At 50.8% G+C, this 21,750-nt stretch overlaps 11 protein-coding genes across 11 annotated transcripts; 6 read left to right on the top strand and 5 right to left on the bottom strand.

Moving 5' to 3' along the window:
• Positions 1-1,764: 1,764 nt before the first annotated feature.
• GT037_005801 (di-copper centre-containing protein) lies at positions 1,765-3,211 on the top strand (the record flags this gene model as incomplete). Its single annotated transcript, XM_038930848.1, has 6 exons — positions 1,765-1,940; positions 1,992-2,154; positions 2,201-2,481; positions 2,531-2,761; positions 2,826-2,867; positions 2,956-3,211. The coding sequence occupies 6 exons, from the start codon at positions 1,765-1,767 to the stop codon at positions 3,209-3,211; spliced, it is 1,149 nt and encodes a 382-aa protein (XP_038786537.1).
• Positions 3,212-3,385: 174 nt separating this feature from the next.
• On the bottom strand, positions 3,386-5,143 carry GT037_005800 (3-phytase b precursor; the record flags this gene model as incomplete). Its single annotated transcript, XM_038930847.1, has 4 exons — positions 3,386-3,657; positions 3,719-3,834; positions 3,885-3,987; positions 4,051-5,143. 4 exons carry the CDS (start codon positions 5,141-5,143, stop codon positions 3,386-3,388), a joined length of 1,584 nt encoding a protein of 527 aa, XP_038786536.1.
• A 968-nt stretch (positions 5,144-6,111) lies between these two features.
• On the bottom strand, positions 6,112-8,872 carry GT037_005799 (uncharacterized protein; the record flags this gene model as incomplete). The annotated part of the gene is made up of 6 exons (XM_038930846.1): positions 6,112-7,569; positions 7,852-8,329; positions 8,384-8,518; positions 8,571-8,711; positions 8,765-8,801; positions 8,854-8,872. 6 exons carry the CDS (start codon positions 8,870-8,872, stop codon positions 6,112-6,114), a joined length of 2,268 nt encoding a protein of 755 aa, XP_038786535.1.
• A 764-nt stretch (positions 8,873-9,636) lies between these two features.
• Positions 9,637-11,546, bottom strand: GT037_005798 (ubiquitin carboxyl-terminal hydrolase 14; the record flags this gene model as incomplete). Its single annotated transcript, XM_038930845.1, has 4 exons — positions 9,637-9,722; positions 9,770-11,010; positions 11,059-11,470; positions 11,531-11,546. The coding sequence occupies 4 exons, from the start codon at positions 11,544-11,546 to the stop codon at positions 9,637-9,639; spliced, it is 1,755 nt and encodes a 584-aa protein (XP_038786534.1).
• Positions 11,547-11,650: 104 nt separating this feature from the next.
• Positions 11,651-12,506, top strand: GT037_005797 (actin-related protein 2 3 complex subunit 4; the record flags this gene model as incomplete). The annotated part of the gene is made up of 4 exons (XM_038930844.1): positions 11,651-11,674; positions 11,899-12,351; positions 12,403-12,447; positions 12,498-12,506. The coding sequence occupies 4 exons, from the start codon at positions 11,651-11,653 to the stop codon at positions 12,504-12,506; spliced, it is 531 nt and encodes a 176-aa protein (XP_038786533.1).
• A 385-nt stretch (positions 12,507-12,891) lies between these two features.
• Positions 12,892-13,524, bottom strand: GT037_005796 (tsa family protein; the record flags this gene model as incomplete). Its single annotated transcript, XM_038930843.1, has 3 exons — positions 12,892-12,927; positions 12,979-13,396; positions 13,475-13,524. 3 exons carry the CDS (start codon positions 13,522-13,524, stop codon positions 12,892-12,894), a joined length of 504 nt encoding a protein of 167 aa, XP_038786532.1.
• An 840-nt stretch (positions 13,525-14,364) lies between these two features.
• On the top strand, positions 14,365-14,922 carry GT037_005795 (uncharacterized protein; the record flags this gene model as incomplete). Its single annotated transcript, XM_038930842.1, has 3 exons — positions 14,365-14,441; positions 14,489-14,805; positions 14,861-14,922. 3 exons carry the CDS (start codon positions 14,365-14,367, stop codon positions 14,920-14,922), a joined length of 456 nt encoding a protein of 151 aa, XP_038786531.1.
• A 91-nt stretch (positions 14,923-15,013) lies between these two features.
• Positions 15,014-15,518, bottom strand: GT037_005794 (uncharacterized protein; the record flags this gene model as incomplete). The annotated part of the gene is made up of 3 exons (XM_038930841.1): positions 15,014-15,060; positions 15,109-15,454; positions 15,504-15,518. The coding sequence occupies 3 exons, from the start codon at positions 15,516-15,518 to the stop codon at positions 15,014-15,016; spliced, it is 408 nt and encodes a 135-aa protein (XP_038786530.1).
• Positions 15,519-15,812: 294 nt separating this feature from the next.
• Positions 15,813-16,927, top strand: GT037_005793 (rrna processing protein ipi1; the record flags this gene model as incomplete). The annotated part of the gene is made up of 3 exons (XM_038930840.1): positions 15,813-15,863; positions 15,911-15,983; positions 16,032-16,927. The coding sequence occupies 3 exons, from the start codon at positions 15,813-15,815 to the stop codon at positions 16,925-16,927; spliced, it is 1,020 nt and encodes a 339-aa protein (XP_038786529.1).
• A 699-nt stretch (positions 16,928-17,626) lies between these two features.
• On the top strand, positions 17,627-19,880 carry GT037_005792 (uncharacterized protein; the record flags this gene model as incomplete). Its single annotated transcript, XM_038930839.1, has 2 exons — positions 17,627-19,831; positions 19,878-19,880. The coding sequence occupies 2 exons, from the start codon at positions 17,627-17,629 to the stop codon at positions 19,878-19,880; spliced, it is 2,208 nt and encodes a 735-aa protein (XP_038786528.1).
• A 708-nt stretch (positions 19,881-20,588) lies between these two features.
• GT037_005791 (uncharacterized protein) lies at positions 20,589-21,221 on the top strand (the record flags this gene model as incomplete). The annotated part of the gene is made up of 2 exons (XM_038930838.1): positions 20,589-20,678; positions 20,736-21,221. 2 exons carry the CDS (start codon positions 20,589-20,591, stop codon positions 21,219-21,221), a joined length of 576 nt encoding a protein of 191 aa, XP_038786527.1.
• Between the last annotated feature and the right edge of the window lie 529 nt (positions 21,222-21,750).

The following is a 21,750-nucleotide window of genomic DNA, read 5'->3' as shown; positions in this document are numbered from 1 at the left end:
AGGCCTAAGGGCACTTCCGCAACATAACAACCAAAAGCTATAGTTGATAAGATCTTTGTAATGCATAGTCAGCAGTGTGTCATAGATAGAACGTTCGAGCAGTTCCGCGCACCATAGAGACTATGATGGTCCAATCATCCTTGCCGAAGGATTTGAGCATGACCAGGCGTACATAGCAGCGTAGTAGAGTTATTATCAAAGCGATCCCAAAAACGGTACCTGCCTGGACCATTAGACTCGAGGCATTGCTGTACGCAATATCTGCATCTGAGATGGGGGGGGGAGGTTGCTCATGATGATAGGGGGAAGAAAACACTAGTGTATGGGCTACAAAACAAGAAAGATAAATGCGTAACCAGCCCGGTATACGCAGACGTGTAGCAGACCATATGTACCACGACTTGGGCGTGGCACAGCACCTCGCGCAGGATGAAGATGGTGGCCAATCCGCGTAACATATTAGCCTTCCTCTTGTAATGTTATCACAAGGTGCTCTTTCGCTACTCGGCAGGAAACAGTGTATTTAGTCCCTTGAATCTTCGAAATCCTGCTGTAGAGAACCGGGCGTGTGGCGTGGATCTTGAGATCCCCTGATAGGACATTTGGTGTATTCACTGTGGAATACATATCGGTGATCTGCCAATCACAGGCCTTGTGCAGGAATGACTACCTTGCCGTGAGGTGGTCTGTATGATCTAAGCGACCCGTCTCGGATTATCATACCAGCTTTCGCTACCGACTAGATTCGCACGGTAAGCAGTAGGATGTGCAAGGACAGATACCTCAGCTGTAGGCGAGAGAGCGCGAGAGAAATATCACACAGCCAAGCTACTACCCAACCTCGGCCAGCTCTGACGTGATGAGCTATCTAATTACCTGAGTAAATTTCCCGCAATTACGACGAGTCCTCCCGCGTGTAGCAGTAGCCACAGTATGTTTGTCTCATCCATCCTTCCAAAATCATATTATACAGCGGAGATCATTGTCTCTTTGCGATATTGCAGATGAACCACCGGCAGATTATAGACGCCAGCTGGGCAAAGGGCGCCCCTTGCAGACGAACGCCACTTGCTGCAGAAACGTCTCTCGGTTCGTTTCTTGTATGCGTGCTTGCGACACAGCAACCATCTCGGATGAGCTTCCACGAGTGACCACAACGAAAACTTGCGGCTGGGAAATTGCTGTAAAACTACCTGGATACATCCCATGGTGCAACATAACGAGTGTCAAGAGGAGAGTGCAAAAGACCCAAGCGTCCTTGCTACAACATTCTCCTGGGATGATGTGGCGTAACCGTCCCTCATCATATCTGATATTCTTACATGGCGCCGTTCATGGGAAACTGCGCCACGGAACGTCCCACAACGTCCCACCTACCCGATCCGCCCCCGAACGCTATCGCATTTAGACGGCGCCACCAAGGTCTTGGGCCTGTCCCCAACCGCGGTGATATACCTCCGAGCCGTTAGTTCCTGTACAGGGAACACTACTGCTAGAGAATCCACAGGGATTCGAGAGGGCAACTTTTGCTCCTCTAGGGCTTCTCGAGATCAAAACAGCTGACGGCTAATGCGTAAGTTCCAAGGCTACCTACATAGCTTTAACCTCCACTGGAAAGCTGTACGTACAAGTCTAAGATCTAGAAAGGACACTGACTCGCTGCGAACATAAAGTCGGTCAGCTCGAACGTTATGTTTATGTCTGTCGGTACCACAACATCCAGGAAAGACGTTATCCAGTACCTTGTCATCCGTGCCTCTTAACATGAAGGCTACAACTTTGGCATTAGCTGTATTCTGTGGTGGCACTAGTGCCGCTATTTTAAGAAACGACGCCCTTGCTGCTCAAGCACTGGCAAAACTCTCGCTCAATGTGGCTCAACATGGATACCCAGACGCGGGAAAGTGCACATTGAAGAATGTTGCTGTTCGACAAGAATGGTAAGCAGTACAATCAGTCTGTCCGAAACGGCTCAACTTATGCAAGTTCAGGTCAACTTTATCGGAAAGTCAGAAGCTCAACTACATCGATGCAGTCAAGTGTCTGGGCAAGAAACCGGCAAAAACACCGGCAGCAATAGCTTCAGGTGCAAGGAGCCGGTTTGATGACTTCATTGTTACCCACATTCTGCAAACGATGAGTATTCATGGAACGGTACGTCGGTCAGGTACGACCATATGCACGTGGCTGATGTGCTCAGGGAAACTTCCTCAGCTGGCACCGCTACTACATCTGGGCTTACGAACAAGCTCTACGCAACGAGTGCGGATACAAGGGCTATCTCCCGTACAACAACTGGTCAAGATGGGCAAAGGATCCGCTCGCATCGCCCCTCTTCGACGGCAGCAAGACCAGCATTTCGGGTGACGGAGAGTACGTCGCTGGACGAGGATCTTGGTGCCTACCGAACGAGGTGCGCTGCATGGTCACCTTCCACTCGGCGAACGGTGGAGGCTGCATCAAGTCTGGCCCGTTCAAAGAGTATGTTCCCCTGATCCGAATCAGAATGGCAGCGGGCTAACACAAGCAGTTGGAAAATCAATTTAGGTCCCATACAAACGACCGCGAAGGGTGTACCACCAAACCCACAAGCCGATGGTCTGGGCTACAACCCTCGTTGTCTTAGTCGTGATATCAATTCTCAGGCCTCCAACGAGACACGAGACGAGATGGTTGTCGACCTTATTACGAACTACCCTGACATCCTTAGCTTCCAGAACAAGATGCAGAACTTCACCCTAGGAGTCATGGGCGTCCACAAGTAAGTTCTGCCTACACTAAATGCATGTGAGACATAAACTGACTTCGTATTTCCAAATCTGCAGTGGAGGTCATTACACTATTGGCGGTGACTCTGGAATGGATATGTATGTTACAACCGGCTTTGTTTACCTTATTCCTATCCTTGGATTATTCTTCGTCTTCAGCATAGATCATATATTGACCACACCGCAGGTTCAACTCACCAGCAGATCCATCTTTCTATTTCCATCACGCCATGATCGATCGAGTATGGTGGACGTGGCAAGCCCTGGATCTAAGAAACAGGCCGAATACTATTGCCGGAACCATGACTTTCCTGAACAACCCGCCAAGCCGTAATGCTACTCTTGACGATGTCCTGAGTGTAGGATATGTTGGCAAACCAAATATCACCATCAAAGACGCACAGAGCACGATCGCGGGGCCGTTCTGCTATGTGTATGCTTAGTCTTGAAGTCCTGATATGCAATGTCGTTTTTGTTAAGCTGTACCCTAAGAACGAAAGCCCACCTTAAAGGTACATATTGTTACTTTCGCTATGAATTTTCAATGCGGAATACAATGTATACTTTCAGGGTGTGGTATGAGCGAGGTAAAACCTAGAATACAAGCTCTTTCCGTCCTACACTTCTCTTTTTTGATGCAGGAAAGTGATCCGCTCTGCAGCGTCACCGTCCAGCCCACACAACTCGTTGAAGTTTCCGACTTCTTCTCCCCTTTTCCTTGTTCGGGCGGCAAATTCTGCTAGTGGACAACTCTTTCCGGGGCCACTGTCGCAGCCCGGGATAGCGGTGATACCGTCGTTGATGTTGAGTCTGACAAACTTGCCAGGCGAAGATTGAGTATCTGTCTTGCAGGAAAGTAGTTCGAAGATGATACGTCCATGCATAGGCGCTAAGAGTGGGTATACGAAGTCAGTATAGGTCTCACATGTAGTTCGGAGGGTGACACTTACAAACCTGAGACTTTCGCCATTTACGGTCGTGGGCGATGTGCGTAATGGGCAGATGTTCTTCGTCGTTGATGACATCAAGCGCACACATGAGTGGTGCGATATCACCGTCGTGATTGCTGTCTATGATCAGCTTATGTAGATACGAGTCGGTATAATAGAGGCTTACAAGCTGAAGAACAACGGACCAGCGTCCGGCCCCTCAACCAGCAAATTCGTCGTCGCGTTTAGCCACAGCCACCCCATACTTGCTGCATACTTCTGGCCTGGACCTAAAGTTGGGTGTATGAAGTTAGTGCGTGCCGCATGTATGTTGTACAGGAGACAATACTAACCTGCACGGTAGTAATGCAGAACGTCTCGTGCGTACTCAAAACTGAGGAATTCGTCCTGAGTGAAAACGTCACACCAGTCGCTGCGACCGCGTACTGTAATCTCAAACCCACACATCTCTTGCATGGCATAGATTTCGTGATCCTCGAAGTACATGTCCGTCTGCTTGGCTAGACGTTCGCGAATGGCAGGCATGTAGCTTGCCCGGTACTCATTCAACAGACGATACCCTTTTCGCTGGCCTTCCATCTCGTCTTTTTTGTTGGCTAAACATGTTCGTCCAGGTGTCAACGTATCGGCACCGAGTGAGGAATGTTCGGAAATGACTTGTAGGATAGCTTTGTTGGTGATATTGTAATCGATGCCGAAGAAACCTGCAGCAAAGTGCTTAGCTGTCTCAATGACACGGTTGGAATCACTAGCCCAGAACTTGGTGGGATGTTTTTCAAGAGAGGTACGTTCCAGAAGATGTTGGTATCGGGTGCGCAGACGAACACCAGTAGTGAAAGAACTGAGTGTCCCAGCAAAGATGCCGGTGGATGTGAGCTGCTCTAGATGGGTATCATCCGAAGACCAAAAGAGTTCCCAGTCGTTGAAGAACGCCAGGTTACCTGTGAAAACCCTCCCACTTTCTTTCATACGGTGCACGACTGCTTTCTGGGTACTGCCAGCTTTCATCGTAGGATAACGCTCAGCATGCCGAGACATCATATGGACCTGTTCCACCTCACACCCGTTCGGTAGTTTGATACCTCCATCAACAACATCGATAACCTTCTCTACCCACGGTCCATTGCCCCCAAGGTGGTATAGGATATTCCAATCTTTCGTTACCGCTCCTGCACCAAGACCAGAATTGGCTGCTGTGACGTCGCCTGTATCAGGATGAAACCATGTCGTCCAGCTCGAATGATGAGGTTTTTCGGCGCAATCATGGCCAGGATAATCAGAATGAGTGCTCGAAGCGGCCGATTGGCATGATGGACGACACGGCATTAGACCGAGCGCAGCGAGAAGTATGGACTGGTCATAGCTGTACGTGACTGCTACTATAGCTATAATGACAGCTATCAAAAGGTGCCATGGCATAGACATGGTGGCTTCGAAAATGAAGATGACGCGTGTTTAGAGGTCGAGGATACTCATCTTCGTCGTTGTCGTTGGACGATAACGCGGCGGTGAGAACTCAAACGCTCGTTCCTGCCCAAGAGTGGGTCAAACTTCTTGCATCACAGGTTCATGCCTGCTGAGCATACGCGCACACATGATAGAAAGTGGTAGTCGTGGTTGCCCGGCTGAGGTATGGTCTGCAACGCTCCGTCTGTCCTGCACACAGGGTTGCGTGCAGAACGCAAATGACGATGCAGGGCGCGTGGTGGTCTGGGCCTCGGCATGTCGATCGTTCTCCGCGATCGCGTCCTACGCGTCACTTCACCATTGACCACCCATCGGCTTTGCAACCAGTAAGTCTCCCACGACTTATTCTCGGCTTGCGCTGCAGTCAACTAGCGCTTCATGAGTCTCAGCTTGGATATCGTGAATACAGCACTTCTGGCACTTCACTATGTTTATACATAATATCCTGCATGTCATAGGTCAGATCGGTGTCGCGACCACCACATATTCGCAAATATATCAATCACTTCATAACATGCTTGTTACCTTTCAGTTTTTACGTTTAAGTGTTTTCAAGCGGACATGTAGTTGAATGTCCTGGTAGCAGTTTTGGGATATTTAATTTGAATATAGTTTTCCGTCTGCCTGCTCTCCTTTGACGCCTAAGAACTGTAGAACAAGAAGAGAGTATGGAGTTGATTGTTCCATGTACGAAGGAGAAATCCCTTGTTTATATAGAGAGGAGAGAGTACGCCGGTGCGTGAATGTGAGTGAATCACGTGGGAGGACGCAAACCAACAAGAACGAGAAATGTAGAATGTCGATATTTTTAGTGCTGTGTAGCTAGCTGTAAGATGGAAAGCAAAAACCGCTTCGTTTATGAGAAGACATACGGTAAATTGCAAAGTACATACCGACTTGACCGGAATGAGATGACATCAAATAGCTTAGTCGTCATACAGCGAGTCGTGGTCATCGTCCTCCTGAGCAGTCTGGCCAGCGGCGAACTGCTCATGAAATTGGTCTTCTTCTTCGTCCATGGAGTGATGCTCTTGAATCTCTCGATCTTGCGCCTCCGGCTGTTCTGCAATGCCTTGTGGATCGATTACCTCGTCGCCTTGGTTGATACCGTCCTCCTTTTCATTTTCATCGTCATCAGGCTCTTCAATGTCGCTGATAGCAAAGACTCGCAAAGCCTTGGCCTTTTCAGTAAGCTTGACGCCGATATCTCCCAGATATTGCGGCTGCTGAACGTCGAGCATGCCCTTGGAGCTGAGTCCAAGCACCATCATGAAACCCTGACAAGCGATAATCTTGGTGTTCTCAGTAGGCGGGAGGAGCTCCTCAAAAGTGATGTCTTCAACGTCAGCAGCTGCTTCAGTTCCAAGCACATCAGACATATGTTCTGGATGTGTTTGAACTCCCTCGCGCTTCTCGACAATGCGTTCGTTGACGAAGGTAAGAAAGTTCTCACCTTCTGTTGATAGAGCTTCGCGAATGCGTGCGGATGGTTCTCGAATCACTGGCTCAGGATAGTCCGAGCTGGGGCCTGGTAGGCAAAATTCGTCACCACCGTAATCGACATCGCTCGTGAGGTTCCTCAATCCCCCAAAGGTAATGGGATTCCCACGACCCTGTAGAGGAGAAGCAGAGACAAGGCGACTTCCGGGTCTACCCTGGGTAGCAGAGTGCATGACATCCACGCGTCCGTTCCGGGGTATGGCTGAAGAACCCCAGATGGAAGCACTCACGTTCCATGGCATCGCAGAGAAGATCTGCTGATCATCAAGAGCGGACACACCTTCACGAGGTAATTCGACAGCGATGTCATCGTCGCCAAGTATGGGAAGATCCTCGTTGTCAGCTGAACGACCGATCTCGGGTTCACCGGTTTTTTGACGCACGCGACGAGATTCTTCTTGAGTAGCATCATCAATACCACTATCGCGATCGTGCTTTGCTCCAGCTGTCTTGTTGCGAGTTAAGCCAGTGATAGACTCAAAGAGGTTGTCCCCGATGAACATGTCGAACGGACTAGGGCCTTGGCCACCGAGGATGCGTTGACCAATACCACCGATACCAGACCCCCAGACATAGTGCTCAGCATTCTTCTTGGCTTGGGCAGCAATGTGGCTCTTGGTCTTCTTTTGAGCGGCGGCCTTCATGTTCTGACGGTAGTTCTTTGTCCAATCTGCCAACTCCTTATTACGAAGCTCAATGGCTGAGTCGGTAGGAACAATCCGTGGAACTCGGCGTCGGTGCATGGGCGCGGCGAACGTGTCAGAAGATTCGACAACTTCCGAATGTGCACTGGACTGCTGCTGACCGGCTGAGGAGAATGCCTTGCCTTCAGCCACATCGTCGTCGTATATCGGGAATTCCATGTCGGCTTGATCACCAGGAAACTGGTATGTGTCAGTCTCCATCTTGAAAGACAAAGGTAGCGAGACATGTAACGATGATCAAAAGCGAAAGTTGTGAGAGGGTAGAGGAGATTCGGAGAGAGAAGAGGTGCAGACCACAAGGCAAACAAGGACGTCTTCATGCGCCCGAGTGGGCTCGGGTGGCAGCAGTGAGGTTGTGCGTCGCTGTATCCTGAGCCCAGGTAAGGGCAGCGAGGCCAGACCGCAAGACCAGTGGCTGATATCGCGATGCGAAAAGATATGAAAGAGCGCAGTATAACTTACCTGATTACCAGCCCAATGTCCCTTCATGTGCTCCTCCGGAGCCCACGCGCTCGTTCTAGCATCGCTAGACATCGTCGCGCCTGGGGTTCTAGCTGTGATTCTATCCACCGAACGCCGTGGTGAGAACTGAATGATCTCGCCGTCATCTGCGAACATGAAATCTGGATCTTCGATCTCTATCGTGTTGCGAGAATCCATGACACTTGGCACACCACCACTGCTCATTCCATCGTCGCCTTCGAGTCTAAACTCGCCTGCCACAACAGGAGACGATGTAGGCAAGATGAGTCTACCAATAGCACTAGCATGGGAGGTAGATAGTGATCGCTGGGAGCCGAATGGAGTCAGTGATTGGGAGTCTCCAGAGCGCGTAATGTCGAGATTGAAGTTGTGGTCTAGCTCTGAAAGCAAATTTGGAGGGAGGAGCGCGAGCTCGGGAAGAAAAGATGGATCATCCTCGAAGATGAGCTGCTCTGGTCTGTAAAATCTTGGTGAGCGAAGAGCTCAGGGTGCAATCATGGTGTTTGCTTACCTGGCTTTGCCAGCATCTGGATCAAGTGCAGTGTCCTTGACTGTGCGTAGCATCAGCCGCAGCGTATTATGCGCTTGCTCCGCGTCTGAAAGGATATATCCACATTGTTGTAGGTATACGCGTGATACACCATATCTGCATGCATTAGTGGATTGTTCTCTAGAGGAGGCATGTTGGTGTAACGTACAGCAGATTGCTCTGCAGGCGCAGAGCCATTGGCGCCACAGGATCGACGATGGTCTGGCATGCTTTGGATACGTCAACCTCGAGGATTTGCTTGCGATTGATGCGCCTTAGGCTGCTGGACTGGCCAAGCGTCGCGACAATCCTGCCACCTCTGTCAGGACTGGGAAGGAGTAGCTGGACGTCTTTCCGACATACCACACAGTCGCCACGCCATGTTTGCGCGACGTGAGTACTACGAGTGTTAGTTTTGCTCTTGGCATCTAAGGTCTCGAATTCGAGCTCACCTTCGTGACTGTAAAACATATTGTTGAAACCTAATGCATTGAATTGACAATCGTACTGGCGTAATGATACAGGCAGGAAATCGCGGCGTCTTGCGAGTAACACAACTTATTAAGACGGAAACGCTGTGGTAGACGGAAGAGAAGGAAAGAGCGATCCTCGAGGTGAGCGTAACGACCCTGGAAGAGCTTGGCAGCAGGCTCCGACGCACTTCTAGTACGCGTGGTGAGGTGAGGACGAAAGGGGACGAGAAATATTGAGATATGCCTCCGACACTGAACATGACACAACTCCTCTTGCGTATACATGCTGCATAGGAAAGGGTTTGCTGTACATGAACTGTAAGAGAAGATCCTAACAGAAACACACATCGTTATTGAAGTGCTCTCTTGACATACAGTTTTGTGAATACCTGCGGGATTAGTTGCTTCAAGCAAATACCAATACTGACATATGACACACTCTTGCTCAACAGCGTTGTGCCGGCACCAGCACGTCCATTGGATCAATAAGCTTCAATAACAAAGAGCTTAAGGTAAATGTCTAAGTCCTGGTATCATGGTCGTGAAAACGTGCACTTTGTCAATCTAATATCGTGTCTATTAATGCAAAGTCTTGAAGTCATGCCATCGTTACTTAAGCTCAGCGTACCATCTTGTTGCCTTTGCAGTTCGTACAACGCCGAATGCCATGCATTACATGCTGCGCCGATTCCGTTTACGCTTCGGCTTTCCTGTGGCCATCAGATGCCAGGCGTCAGGCATAAAGTAGAATGTCGAGTCAGCCTACGAGTCGCCCATCTGTACGTCCTCATCGATGACGGGTAGAGGAACGGCGCGGTAGAGGAGGATGAGAGCCGAATGGCTTTGGCCTAGAGCATGTTAGTAAATACTATCTCGAACGATCCGGGACACTTACCTCCACCAGACAAGGTCTGTATCCTCTCTGCATCAACCTCGGATACCTTCTCGTCGTTGAACCACCACCATTTTCCGTCCTCTGCCTTCCGCTTGCCAGTGTTAGGATCTTTGGCACCCTGCTTCTTGACAAAGGAGGTGTAGTGGCCACTGTCAGCGCTGGCGCCCTGATGCGTGATGACGCCCCTCAGTTCATAGAGACCAGTTTGGTTAGCGCCTTCGTCGGCACCCATCTTGGGATCTACGAGAGCGAGGAGCTCCTTCTTGGCAGCGAGGATGGATGCAGCACGTTCCGCCTCAACCTGAGCGTCAGTCTTGTACTCCACCTCCTCCATCTTGGTATCCTCAGCCGGCTTGCTAGCGTCCTCCTTCTTCTGCGCAGCATCCTTCTTCTTCTGCAGAGGCTCCTTGCGAGCAAGAGGATCACTGTCGTTCTCCTCACCAGCCCTCATACGCTTCTGTCGCTTGCGGGCACGCTCCACATCCTCCTCTTCCTTGCGAACTTCACGGATCTTGTCTCGGATGGGGATAAGCATCTTCCTTAGATCGTCTGTACAGAACTCCAACGCGTCCAACTCCTCAGGGAAAGTAACCTTGCGCATGATCTTCGCCTTCTTGTTGGTATCTTTCCGCCAGTCGAAACGCACAAAGTGAACGGGGAGGTGCTTCGGTAGACGGGCGATTTTGGATGTTTTGGTGTAAAGCGCGTTGCGGCCCAAGACGTCTGATCGCTTCTCAATCTGCTCCTTCAGGCCAGCAGCCAAACCGTCCCTCAAGTGGTTTGTCTCGACGTTGATGTGGCAATTGAGCTTGAAGAAGAGGTCCTCACTATGGACGGGCTCTTCGCCGCCCTCCTTTGCCGCAGGCTCATCGCACTCCATGACCGATTCAAACTTGCCCGCCATGTACTTGTCGATCCAAGAGATGTCCCTCTGCTTGTTTGCATCGGACCCTGTCTCGTTGTCGGTAATCTTCAGCTTTTGCCGCAACTGCGCAACTATCTGTGACCAAGCCTCCTCGGCATCCTGCTGTGCGTAGCCGTGGCCGTCCTTTGACTTCTGGGCGAACTGGGGGAATGCGGTTCGGAGAGCGTTGAGGAACATGAGTGGAGGGAACCCATTCTGTGTCTCGGACATCTGCTTGAAGAGGTCGCGGAGGGAGCCCGTAAGATCAGTCGAGGCACCAAGGCCACCGAGACCGAACTGGCTGAGCTGTGCGGCACTGGACGAGCTGGCGCAGTTGCTGGAAACAGTCAGTGGAAGCACATGCGGGCGATGAAAGGAGACGTACCTGTCCGAGTATCGCAGAAGCTCCTCTTGTAGCTCTGGAATAGAGCGTAGCGCCTGTAGGGTAGAGTTCATGTAGCAGGTGTTACCCAGGTTCTGCAGACCGGCGGGCGTGGCGCCCTCCAACTGCGCAGCTTCCGCCTCGTCCATGTCTTCGAGGAACTTGACAGGGACCTTTGGTTTTTCTATGACCATGCCCGAACCCGAGGGCGTGCCCATCATCATGAGGGTCTGGTTTGGCTTCAGGCCCAGCTTGGACATGTCGGCGTCATCCTTGAGTTGGCCGCCCTTGACGATGACCTTTTGGCGCTCTGGCTCGACACCGGTGATGGAGAAGAGTTGGTACTTGAATGTCTCGCCGGTCGAGGTGGTGTCGACGTCGACCTCGTGCTTCTTGCCCTGGTGCTTTACGATTACTACAAACGGTGTGGGTCAGTCGTGCCATGTTGCGAGTGGAGGTGCAGCGCTGGGCGTACCTGGTATAGTCGCCATGATGATGCTCTCAACTATACTGTGGATAGGGTATAGAAGACGGTAGGGGCGGCGAGGCGAGAGAGTGTTTATAATGCAGTCGTGGGGCAAAAGTTAATGGAAGCATGAGGAAGGACGGCCGCGCCAAGGTGAGCCGCCGCCCGGAGCTTCTACCCCACTAGCGCGACGAGCTGCAGGCACCGCCAACTCGCTGTACTGGCATGTCATAGCAGCCCGCTCTCCCCCGACGGCAGCCCTACCCTTCCAACATAGCATAGAGCTGGTGCTGAGCTCTATCCGCAATGGTATTATCCCGTCCTGCCGCTGCCCCTGCCGCTGCCGGCCAGTCGCATGCTCACGCTGACACTCGCAGTCGCAATCACTCCGCCCGTACCTCCAGTGCGTGCGCTCGTCGCTCACAGCCGCCCTCTCCCTCTCCAACTTTGCGTCCCAGGCCTCGGAACGCCACAATGTCCCCGAGATCGAGGCTGCGAGCTCGCCTGAAGTCATCCTGAACCCGCTTACCGTGTCGAGGAACGCCGAGGAACGCGTGTACATCGAGCCCAGTATCAACAGTGTGCGCATAAGCATCAAGATCAAGCAGGCAGACGAGATTGAACACATCCTGGTCCACAAGTTCACACGGTTCCTGACCCAAAGAGCCGAGTCCTTCTACATCATGCGGAGGAAGCCAGTCAAGGGCTACGACATCTCGTTCCTCATCACCAACTTCCACACCGAGGAGATGCTGAAGCACAAGCTGGTCGACTTCATCATCCAGTTCATGGAGGAGGTGGACAAGGAGATCTCAGAAATGAAGCTCTTCGTAAGCCAACCAAGGCCTACGTCTTTGGCCTGGAAGCTGACACATTTCTAGTTGAACGCAAGAGCACGTTTCGTGGCCGAGTCCTTCCTTACACCAGTACGTTGGACGCTAGAGACACCCGTGTACGCACGCTGACCAGAGCATAGTTTGATTGAGCGCATTAGTCATGACGGCGTTTGTATATATGGGCTTATTACGAATACTCGGGCGGACGCAGCTAGGACGGTCAAGGGCCAGAATCGATGCCTACGAACAAGCCATGTTGTGGAAAAGGTTGCAATCCAGGCTGAGCATTCGACCAGCATTCAATACAAATACGAACTTCCAATTCCATGCCGTCCTTGGCCCACACCGCCCATCGTTCCAACATAACTATAAACGCTACATGGATAAAAGTGGGCGACTGACGTGGCAGGACAACATCACATTTACGCTGCGTTTGTACACTGTCATTATTCTTGTTTGGGTATTTCGTCTACAGGGTGCTAGCTAGATCTGTTGACATGTGCAAAAGCCTCTCGACCACTGAGCTTGTAGCGCCTACAACTTGGCCAGAACGGCATCGGCACCAGAAACCTGTACATTGTTAGGAACAGACCATTACTCTCAGGACCACTAGATACTTACCGAAACCTCGCCGGGGCTCTTCTCGTTCTCGGCGTAGATGACCTTGCCGTGATCGAAGACCATAGCCCAGCGACCGTTGCGGTCGCCCATACCCGCAGGCCAACCGTACTCCTTGGAGAAAAAGGTCTTGGTATCGCTAAGGAAAAGGACATCGTCGTTCTTGACGCCATTGACCTTGCCCCAGGCGTTCATGACCCAGCTGTCGTTGCTTGCAATGGTAGCAATGATGTCAACGCCCTTCTCCTTGAACTCCTTGGCCTTTGCAATGTACGGAGGGAGATGGTATGCTTGGCAGCCTGGGGTGAAGGCGCCGGGAACGGAGAAGAGAACGACCTTCTTGTCCGCCCATTCCTTGCTGGCATCGTATTCTTGGGGACGACCGCAGACGGTAGGGTCGCTGTCGGTGATGGGTGCCCATCTGCACGGAGAAAATACAATGTCAGCATAAACCCCAAAAGCTTCGATGGTGAGCGGAGCTCGATACGACTGCACTTACTCGAACTTGACGCCCTCGGGGAGCTTGTCGCCAACTTGTAGAGGAGCCATTATGATTGATTGATTGGTGTTTTTGTGTAAAAGGTTATGTCGATTGAGGAGTTGGAAATTAAACGGCAGAGTGAGGTGAGGGAAAGTGACTTGTTATTGTGGACTACGCCGATTAGTTATTTGGAGGGGCACCCGCCTGCTTCCCAAGCTTGAAGCTTCGAGATCTCGTAGTGGGGCACAGCTCCGGCATGCGCCCGGCCGAGGCGTATGGCGTATGACGCCAGGTACCAGCCAACGCATTCTGACAATGCAGGGTATCTTTGACAAATCTTTTTGGCCTATTAGACAGGCGTCTGGGCGTGTACCTGACTGAGCAGATGGATAGGGCGCTGATGTTACGGACTCGATGCGACCTGTTGTGGTTGATGACATTTAGAAGCTTATTGATGAAAGCTATCTATTGGCACTCGCCAACCACACCCTGTTCTGTTCTCCAAGATTGGACACAGATGCTGGCATGTCTGGACCTCGGCGATTGGTCGGTGTACAACTGAGCGTCTCTATTGCTTCTTCCAGTTCCAGAATCTTCTTCCTCGGTAGAGCTTGTGTTTTCACTCGTCGGACCAACGTTCTACTCGCACTGGCTGTATGTCCTCTGATCCTCTTTAGGCGAGATCTCGGAGGTCTAAATGCTCGATGTCCATTTCGAAGTAACTGAGCTTCTTTCCACGGGGATGCATGTAAGCGCATGCCGAAGTGCCGATACGAGGCATCCATCGAGCGGCATCTCCTCACTCAGCACGACTCAACTTCACAGTGATCGTCTTTGTTGTTTTGATGATCTGCAATTGATTCTTTTTACAATCTGTCTGAATCTGTCTAGCTTTGCTCATTCCGAATATGTCACTCGTACCACCTTTTACTCAACAATCCGCCCATGCCAAGGTCAAGAAGGCACAGGACCTCTGGAATGGCCAGTATGCAGCATTGTGACCAACTACCTCATGCCTGCTAAGTATGCCAGGGATCCCAAGGCAATCGCACAAGCCTATACACCCGACTGTATTTGGCGCAATCGATCGTCTTTCCTCTCTGGTACGGCGGAGATTGAAAACTTCTTAACAAAGAAGTGGGAGAAGGAGAAGAATTACCAGCTGCGCAAAGAACTATTTGCCTTTACTGACAACAAAATCGCCGTGCAATTCTGGTATGAGTTCCAAGATGCCCATGACGGCATGAAGTGGAAGCGTTGCTATGGTCTCGAGGATTGGACATTTGCAGAAGACGGGAAGATGCGCAAGCGGCAGATGAGCGGTAACGATATCGAGATTGGTGAAACCCGTGAGTATTTCAAGCTTGCATGTATAGGCGGAAACATCGACTGAGATTCGCGTAGAACGATGGTTCAAGGACGGTGTGGATGTGAACGCAGTGGAGATTAGTGAGTCTCATTGGTAATTGAGGTTTTTGTTGTATTCAAATCAGAACGACTGGGTATCATAACGCTTGCGGGGATCGGGAAACATGTGCGATGAGTTGGTAGTATGGCCTATGCTGGAGGTGTATCGTGAATAGCGACGAGAATGAACTTGGGATCTGGAGACGTTAGCATAAGCCCCACCACTGCATGTGCGGGGAACATACCTGGCACGATGACCAGTTCGTTCTTCTTTGTCCGCAGTCGGAGAAGCTTGACCTCATCATCCTTGTCCAGCTCGTCTACGAGGCTCCCTGCTGCTGTCAAGAATGACCAGACCATGCTCGCAACGTCTTCAGCGCTGTGTATCCCACTTTCTTTCCTGCCGTTCGAGTAGTTGTCGGATGCAGCTTCCCCGGATGCCGGTAGAGTGCTGTTTGGATTCGCCGACGAGCTATTTGATATGAGGCCCGAAGTGCGTATTATGGTGCCGTTCTCGCGCGACAGAATCAGGGTGCTCTGAACGCCAGGCTTTTGGCTCAGTCGAGTGAGTAGCGAAAGTGTCTCGTCTGGCTATGCAGTCGTTAGTTTTCTGCTACTACAAGTACTGGCTAATACATACAGCGTTCTGAGCCATGTTGCATAACAGGTACAATGGAGACTAAGAGATGCAGTCGCTGTTTACAGATGCTAATAATGGCATGGTCGTACACCACCACGGCTAGACCCTGCCAAGAGCTACATGACCCATGCCTCTTTGGTATTAGCGGCATCTGTAGATCTTCAATTTTCCGCTCATCAGTAGGAAACGCGTCTTCAATCATTAACGCGAAGATTTTCGTTCACCTCCTCGACATTCCACACGCAAGGAGAAGGTCCTCGACTCAGAGGGTCGCGAACTTGATCTGCAGGGTTCCAATAGTCCGACATCATGACCGCCAGCTCAAAGAAGAAGAAGGAGAACAAGAAGAAAGACTTCCAGGTATGCATGTACAGGATCTCTATGAATTACAGAGCTGACCAAAACAGAAACCAAAATTGAAAGTCGGAAAAGCCAGACCCAAGGCAGCGAACAGCACTGATACCAGCTTCCGAGCCAAATGTGAGACTTACAACACTAAATTTCTCATTCTCAACTAACACATCGCAGCAATTTCTCTCAAGCAGCAAGCACTTTCTACCAGTGCTCCAAGTTTAGAAGCGCAATGCGCTCATCACCTGGGTCTACTAAATCACAAGTCAGATGCACAGCGGAAAGAATCCTTGGCCTTTTTAACATCAGCCATCACAAACAACCCACCTACAGCTCCATTACCGCAACCTTCGTCTGTCATCATTCCCGTGGCACAAAAGCTCATTTTGGACGGATCAAATAATGTTCGTCAGCAACTACTCAAGCTTCTGCAAAGTCTGCCACCAATCGATATCGCTAGCCACGCAGATCAGTTGCTACTGCACACAAGAGCTGCAATGACGCACTTAGCAACTGAAATCCGTGTATTTGGCCTCGAGGTGCTGGAATGGCTGCTTGTGGTCACAGGCGATGAAATTGTCAGTTGTGCTGGAGGGTGGGTGAAGATGCTCAAATGCTTCCTCACTTTGCTTGGTTGGCAAAGTGAAGCATCGAGCAAATGGTCGTCTGGAAAATCGTACGGAAAGGCCGATACGAAGATGCAAGTCAAGCAAATGAATGCGTTGACTTCTTTCCTCCGCACCGGGCTCTCTCATGCTCAGACAGCTGCTTCTATCGGCCTCAGCGACAACACTTTTCCGCTTTGGCATACGCAGCATCACGTGCTTTCCGAACGATCGAACGCCTACGCGCATCTGAACCTATTTGGTGCTGCCAGAGACGAAGAAGCAGAGATGTATGAAGACCGTGAAGATCGGCAAAGATTGTTTCGAGACCGAGCTGAGGCTGCAATCATCGCAGGTCTGGAGCAGGCAACCAAAGGTGGTGGGGAACTGGGCAGAGCGGGTGCGCAACTCCGAAAGGCTGTGAAAGAGGGCATGGCGGATTTCTACCGAGAAGAATCGACCGCTTAAGACCACGACTCGTTGCTCGACGCGCTTCAGTGAGTGGTGTGCCGTGGCTTGCCATGAAGTAGATGTGCGCAGCCATCGTTGTCCCTCGTTCTTGTGACCCGTCACAAGAGATCAGCTGAATCATCACCAGAATCGATACCGGATGAAGACTGGTGGTTCCTCCGTACCACGCCGCTTGCACCCCTGGTCAATAAGGGGGACAGACGGGAGGATGAGCGACTTCCCTACCAGCTTCATGCAATGTTGACCCAGCCATACCAAGCGACTACACCTGGTCCATGAGTAATCATATTGCACCAATAGTTAGTCCAATGACTCGGAGTCCGACCGACGAGTACCTGTCCTGCCAGCCTTGCGCATCACATTCTCCTCTACCACCGAGATAAAGAGTTCATTAACCAGTTCTGGCTGCCCCTGTCACCGGGGTCATACCCCTCACTTTGCGTCACCACTCGGATATCTCTTCGCTGCCAACGATGTCGTCTTCAATGTTAATGAACCCATCTCCACCGTTGTGGAAGAGGCATTGGGATCTTCGGACCTGATAAAATATCGAGCAAATTTGTGCACAGCGAGTTTGAAAGAAAGAGGCGCCTGAGAGCAGATCACGTAGAGGATCGAATTATGTGTATGCCATATGAGCATCCGGTCAATAACTATATTGAAAAAGGCGCCTCGCGTCCGGGCCTAATACAGACCATGGACATGGTAGCAGCAGAGTGCAGAATGCAGGAAGACAAGCAAGCAGTAACGACTGAGGCTACTGGCACGAGTATAGTTCCCCAAGAGGGCTGGATTGGAATTCCCCCGTTGCACCATCAGATGGAGCTATGGATCCCCGACACAGCTGAAGAACTCGCTCGCCAAACGGTGTCTTCGGCGGTGCACTTCCCAGAGACCCGACGACGCCATTGCCGCACAGCGTCGCCCAGGAACACCGATGTGTCATGGAAGAATATGCCTACTCACCTCGTCCCTTTTCTTCCTTACATTGAGAAGAGGAACCCAGAGGCAGACACTAGTGTGTTAGCTCAGGACGCTACGATTATGGATGTCGGCATCATCCAAACGTGGATAGATCGTTGCGAAAAACTACATGGAATACGCTGCCATGGTAGCAGAACCTCACAGATGCACTCGCCATTTCCGTCCTATTTGATTGATGTTGAGCGAGGGTGTTTGGTGGCGGCGCCCGAACGCCCACGTTATGTTGCCTTGAGCTATGTTTGGAGTGGGGCAGAGGCTTCAGCTTGCGCCACGATATCGAACCTGAAAGAGCTTCAAGAGCATAACGGACTCTACAACGGGATCATATCGCTACCTAGTCTTATCAGGGACGCCATCAATCTGATCAGGGATTTGGGGCTTCCTTATCTATGGGTGGATCGGATCACAATCATCCAAGACGATGACGCAACTAAACACCATCAACTAAGTGCCATGGGAGAGATATATGCAGGTTCACTCTTTACTTTAGTCGCAGCTCAGAACGAAGAAGCGAGCCTGAGTCTTTATGGACATCGTAGAATGGCGCTTGTTCATGGTGATTCTCCTTCAAAACAAGAGAAGAAAAGGGCAGACGGACAACATCTAGATTGCGCAAAATATATGCTTGATCAAGCGATATCACTCATGCAAACCAAGTGGTATTCGCGAGGCTGGACTTTTCAGGAATACATATTCTCTACACGAAGGGCCATCTTCCAAAGCGATACAGTCAATTGGGAATGTCTATGTGCTTCCTGGCATGAGTGCCAGGATATATCCCGACTTACACTCGCTCCTTCACACACCCCAACACCAAACTCTCATGCTTCTGCAACTGAAATGGATGTACCTGTTGCTGGTCTCAATGATTCACCTTGGCCAGATATGATTCGATACACAAGGCTCATGACTCTATTCAATGAACGGGACTTGACCTTCCCGGAAGATGTTCTTGATGCGTTCGCCAGTTGTCTGGCACATTTGAGCAGCGTGTTCCCAGGAGGTTTCATATCTGGTCTACCAACAATGTGTTTTGACGCCGCGCTATTGTGGCAACCATGGGCATTCCTAAAGAGGCGAAAACCGCGAAGACTGTCTGCTGGCGAAACAATCTTACCTTCATGGTCTTGGGCAGGATGGGAAGGCATTATCAACTTAGAGAGCTGGAAAAGTGCTGCCAATTACCAATTCGAGTATTGGCCTCTCTCAGATATACCACAATACACTTCCTGGCGGACCATCAGTACTATTCAATGGACGTATTCAAAAACGCTGACGTCGGAGCGTTCTCTGATCACTATGCCTTTGCAATTTAGGCGGCCAGCGTTCACCAAACCGGGAGATAGCCTCCCTCCAGGATGGACCTTGTCTACAAGCTTGGGAGAGGACGGATATGTAGTTCGACATTCGTGTGACCCTTCCGTACCCTTTCGCTTCCCCATCCCAATTTTGGACCAGACAAGCCCCCGGCAACCTGTGGTAAACGCTCGGTTTCTACATTGTATTACGAAACACGCCTTCCTTATACTGGGCAAAGAATTCCTCAACACGACGTCAGGCTGTCCTTCCATACAACTTCTTACAGATTCTGGTCGTTGGGCTGGATGTCTCCGACTCAATTTTATACCTTCGCATGCGCGTGACGAAACTTCAACCTCGTCAGCCCCAGCCCTAAAACACCGTTCTCGGGATACCTCTAAATCTCTTCCGAGCTTCTCATTTACTACACCCTTGCACACTGAAGTCGCGGATGCGCTTTACGACCCGGCTCGGATGGGAGATGAGCTATGTGAGCTTATTGAGATATCTGCTGGTTCGGTCGAAGATTGGGAAATCGATGCTCGAAGCTTTGACGAATGGTACCAAGAAGATTGCGGCTGGAAGCAAGGGCTGTACGAGTTCGTCAATGTACTCTGGGTAAGACGGGTGGAAGGAGCTGCATATCGCAAAGCGCTTGGAAGAGTGAGGAAGGACGTTTGGGAGAGCGAGGCAAAGGATAAGGTAGAAATTACACTTGGGTGAGACGCCAATGTGGGTGTGATCACGAAAGGGTCCTGTCAGTGCGAATGGCTTATTGTCTTTGTTCAAGATTGTATTGGCCTATGGTTTCGCGCTATCAGCCTGTTAAGATGCCCGCGCGGTCGAATGAGGTTCAAGATTGGGTATAAGTTAGATTAGCTACATGAAACTTCTATCGGCTAGGTCCAACATCGTTTGCGACTGGATACCTTGTTCTACTCTGCAGCGATTCCTTCAGGACGTAAGATGGCGTACTAGTCGTTTTGCGACGGTCTGACTATTCTTCAGGTGCAATCCAGCAGTTCAGGAAGTACGCATCGACACTGCCATTGGGCCATTCATGAGAAGGAGCTGCAAGGCAAGGTACTATGGAAAAGCGGTCCTAATTAACGCGGTGTTGGGCTGCACGTCTTGATTGACGTCACGGGCGGACGCGGGCTGGGATGGCGGGATGGCGGGACGCGACTTGCCACGGGCGAAACATTGTTGATACTCCCGAAAATAGTCGATGTGCTGGCCACATTGATACACATAACCCTACGCACGCCTCACGCCTCCTCTTCTGCATTTATCCTACCTGCGATAAATTTCATCCTCCTTTTCCATTGTTCAATCGCGGCTGTGGATATTTGTACACCTGATCAACAACGAAATCATGTCGATAGTATCGCAGACCCTGCAGGGCGCAGTGCTCAGCATAACTTCGAATGTGCTTGCGCAAGCCATATCGTCGTATCAAGACGGCGTACGCACAGTTGCGCAATTTGTGATTCTTTGGTGCCTGTAGCTGACACGTGCCCAGACGCCTTTTGCGCTCAATTATGCCACAGTCTTCAAGTTCGCGCTCTTCAGCGTACTCAGCACCCCGCCAAACATTGTCTGGCAAGGCTACCTAGAAGAGCAATTTCCTACCAATGTGCCCTCTGCTGCTCCACCGTCCGAGAAGCCAGGCTCGAAATCCGATCCCGCCAAGACGTCCCTCAACAAGACCAACGTCCTGATCAAGTTCCTGCTTGATCAGACCATCGGCGCAGTCGTCAATACACTCATGTTCTTGGCATATATGGGTTATGTCAATGCGCAGGGGAAATCTGGCGTCAACGCCATGGACGTGGTTACGAGCGACTGCGCGAACAAGCTATGGCCAATGATGAAGGACGGATACAAGTTTTGGCCTGCGATAAGCCTTATCAGCTTCTTGTGGGTGCCAGTAGACAAGAGGGTCCTCTTTGGCTGCTCTGTGGGTGTCGTGTGGGGCATATACTTGAGTCTGGCAGTGGGCGCATAGATGCGTGGGCGAAACAAGCGACGCGCTGTGGTCGTGGGCGTCTTGAGCGCGACATGTCCCTTCGGTGCAGCTGTTACTTCAGAGTGCTGAGGGCGCTGATGCGCTCAAATTACGAAAGAATAAAGGTTCGGTTTCACTGATCTGTATCTCTCAACAGAAAAACCTATTTCACAACCTAGAGGTATTCGCTATTTGTTACATGATCCTGTCGTCATCTTGAGACACGACGAATGCCTGTAAGGTGCTTTCGGTGGTAGATACAACTGTCGAAAAATCGAGCCTTTTCGTGCTGAGTGGCTCATCCAATCGCCGGTTCTCAGCCGTCAATCTTTTCCACAAGTACCCACACAAGACCAACAATCACCATATCTGTCTTATGGTTCGAAGGAAACATGTTCTCTTTACTGTGGAGCCTGGCGAACGGGATCTACTCGTACCAAGGGACTCGGTCGCTCTGTCGCGTAATTGGATTGGACCCCCCATTGAACATTCAGTCAGGCTTACGCTATGCGAACATGCGCTCTGTAAG

This window comes from Alternaria burnsii (genome assembly GCF_013036055.1).
Source record: "Alternaria burnsii strain CBS107.38 chromosome Unknown 732, whole genome shotgun sequence".
Classification (NCBI taxonomy): domain Eukaryota; kingdom Fungi; phylum Ascomycota; class Dothideomycetes; order Pleosporales; family Pleosporaceae; genus Alternaria; species Alternaria burnsii.
Note: the sequence above shows the minus strand (reverse complement) of the source record. Positions and strands in the feature narration are given on the sequence as shown.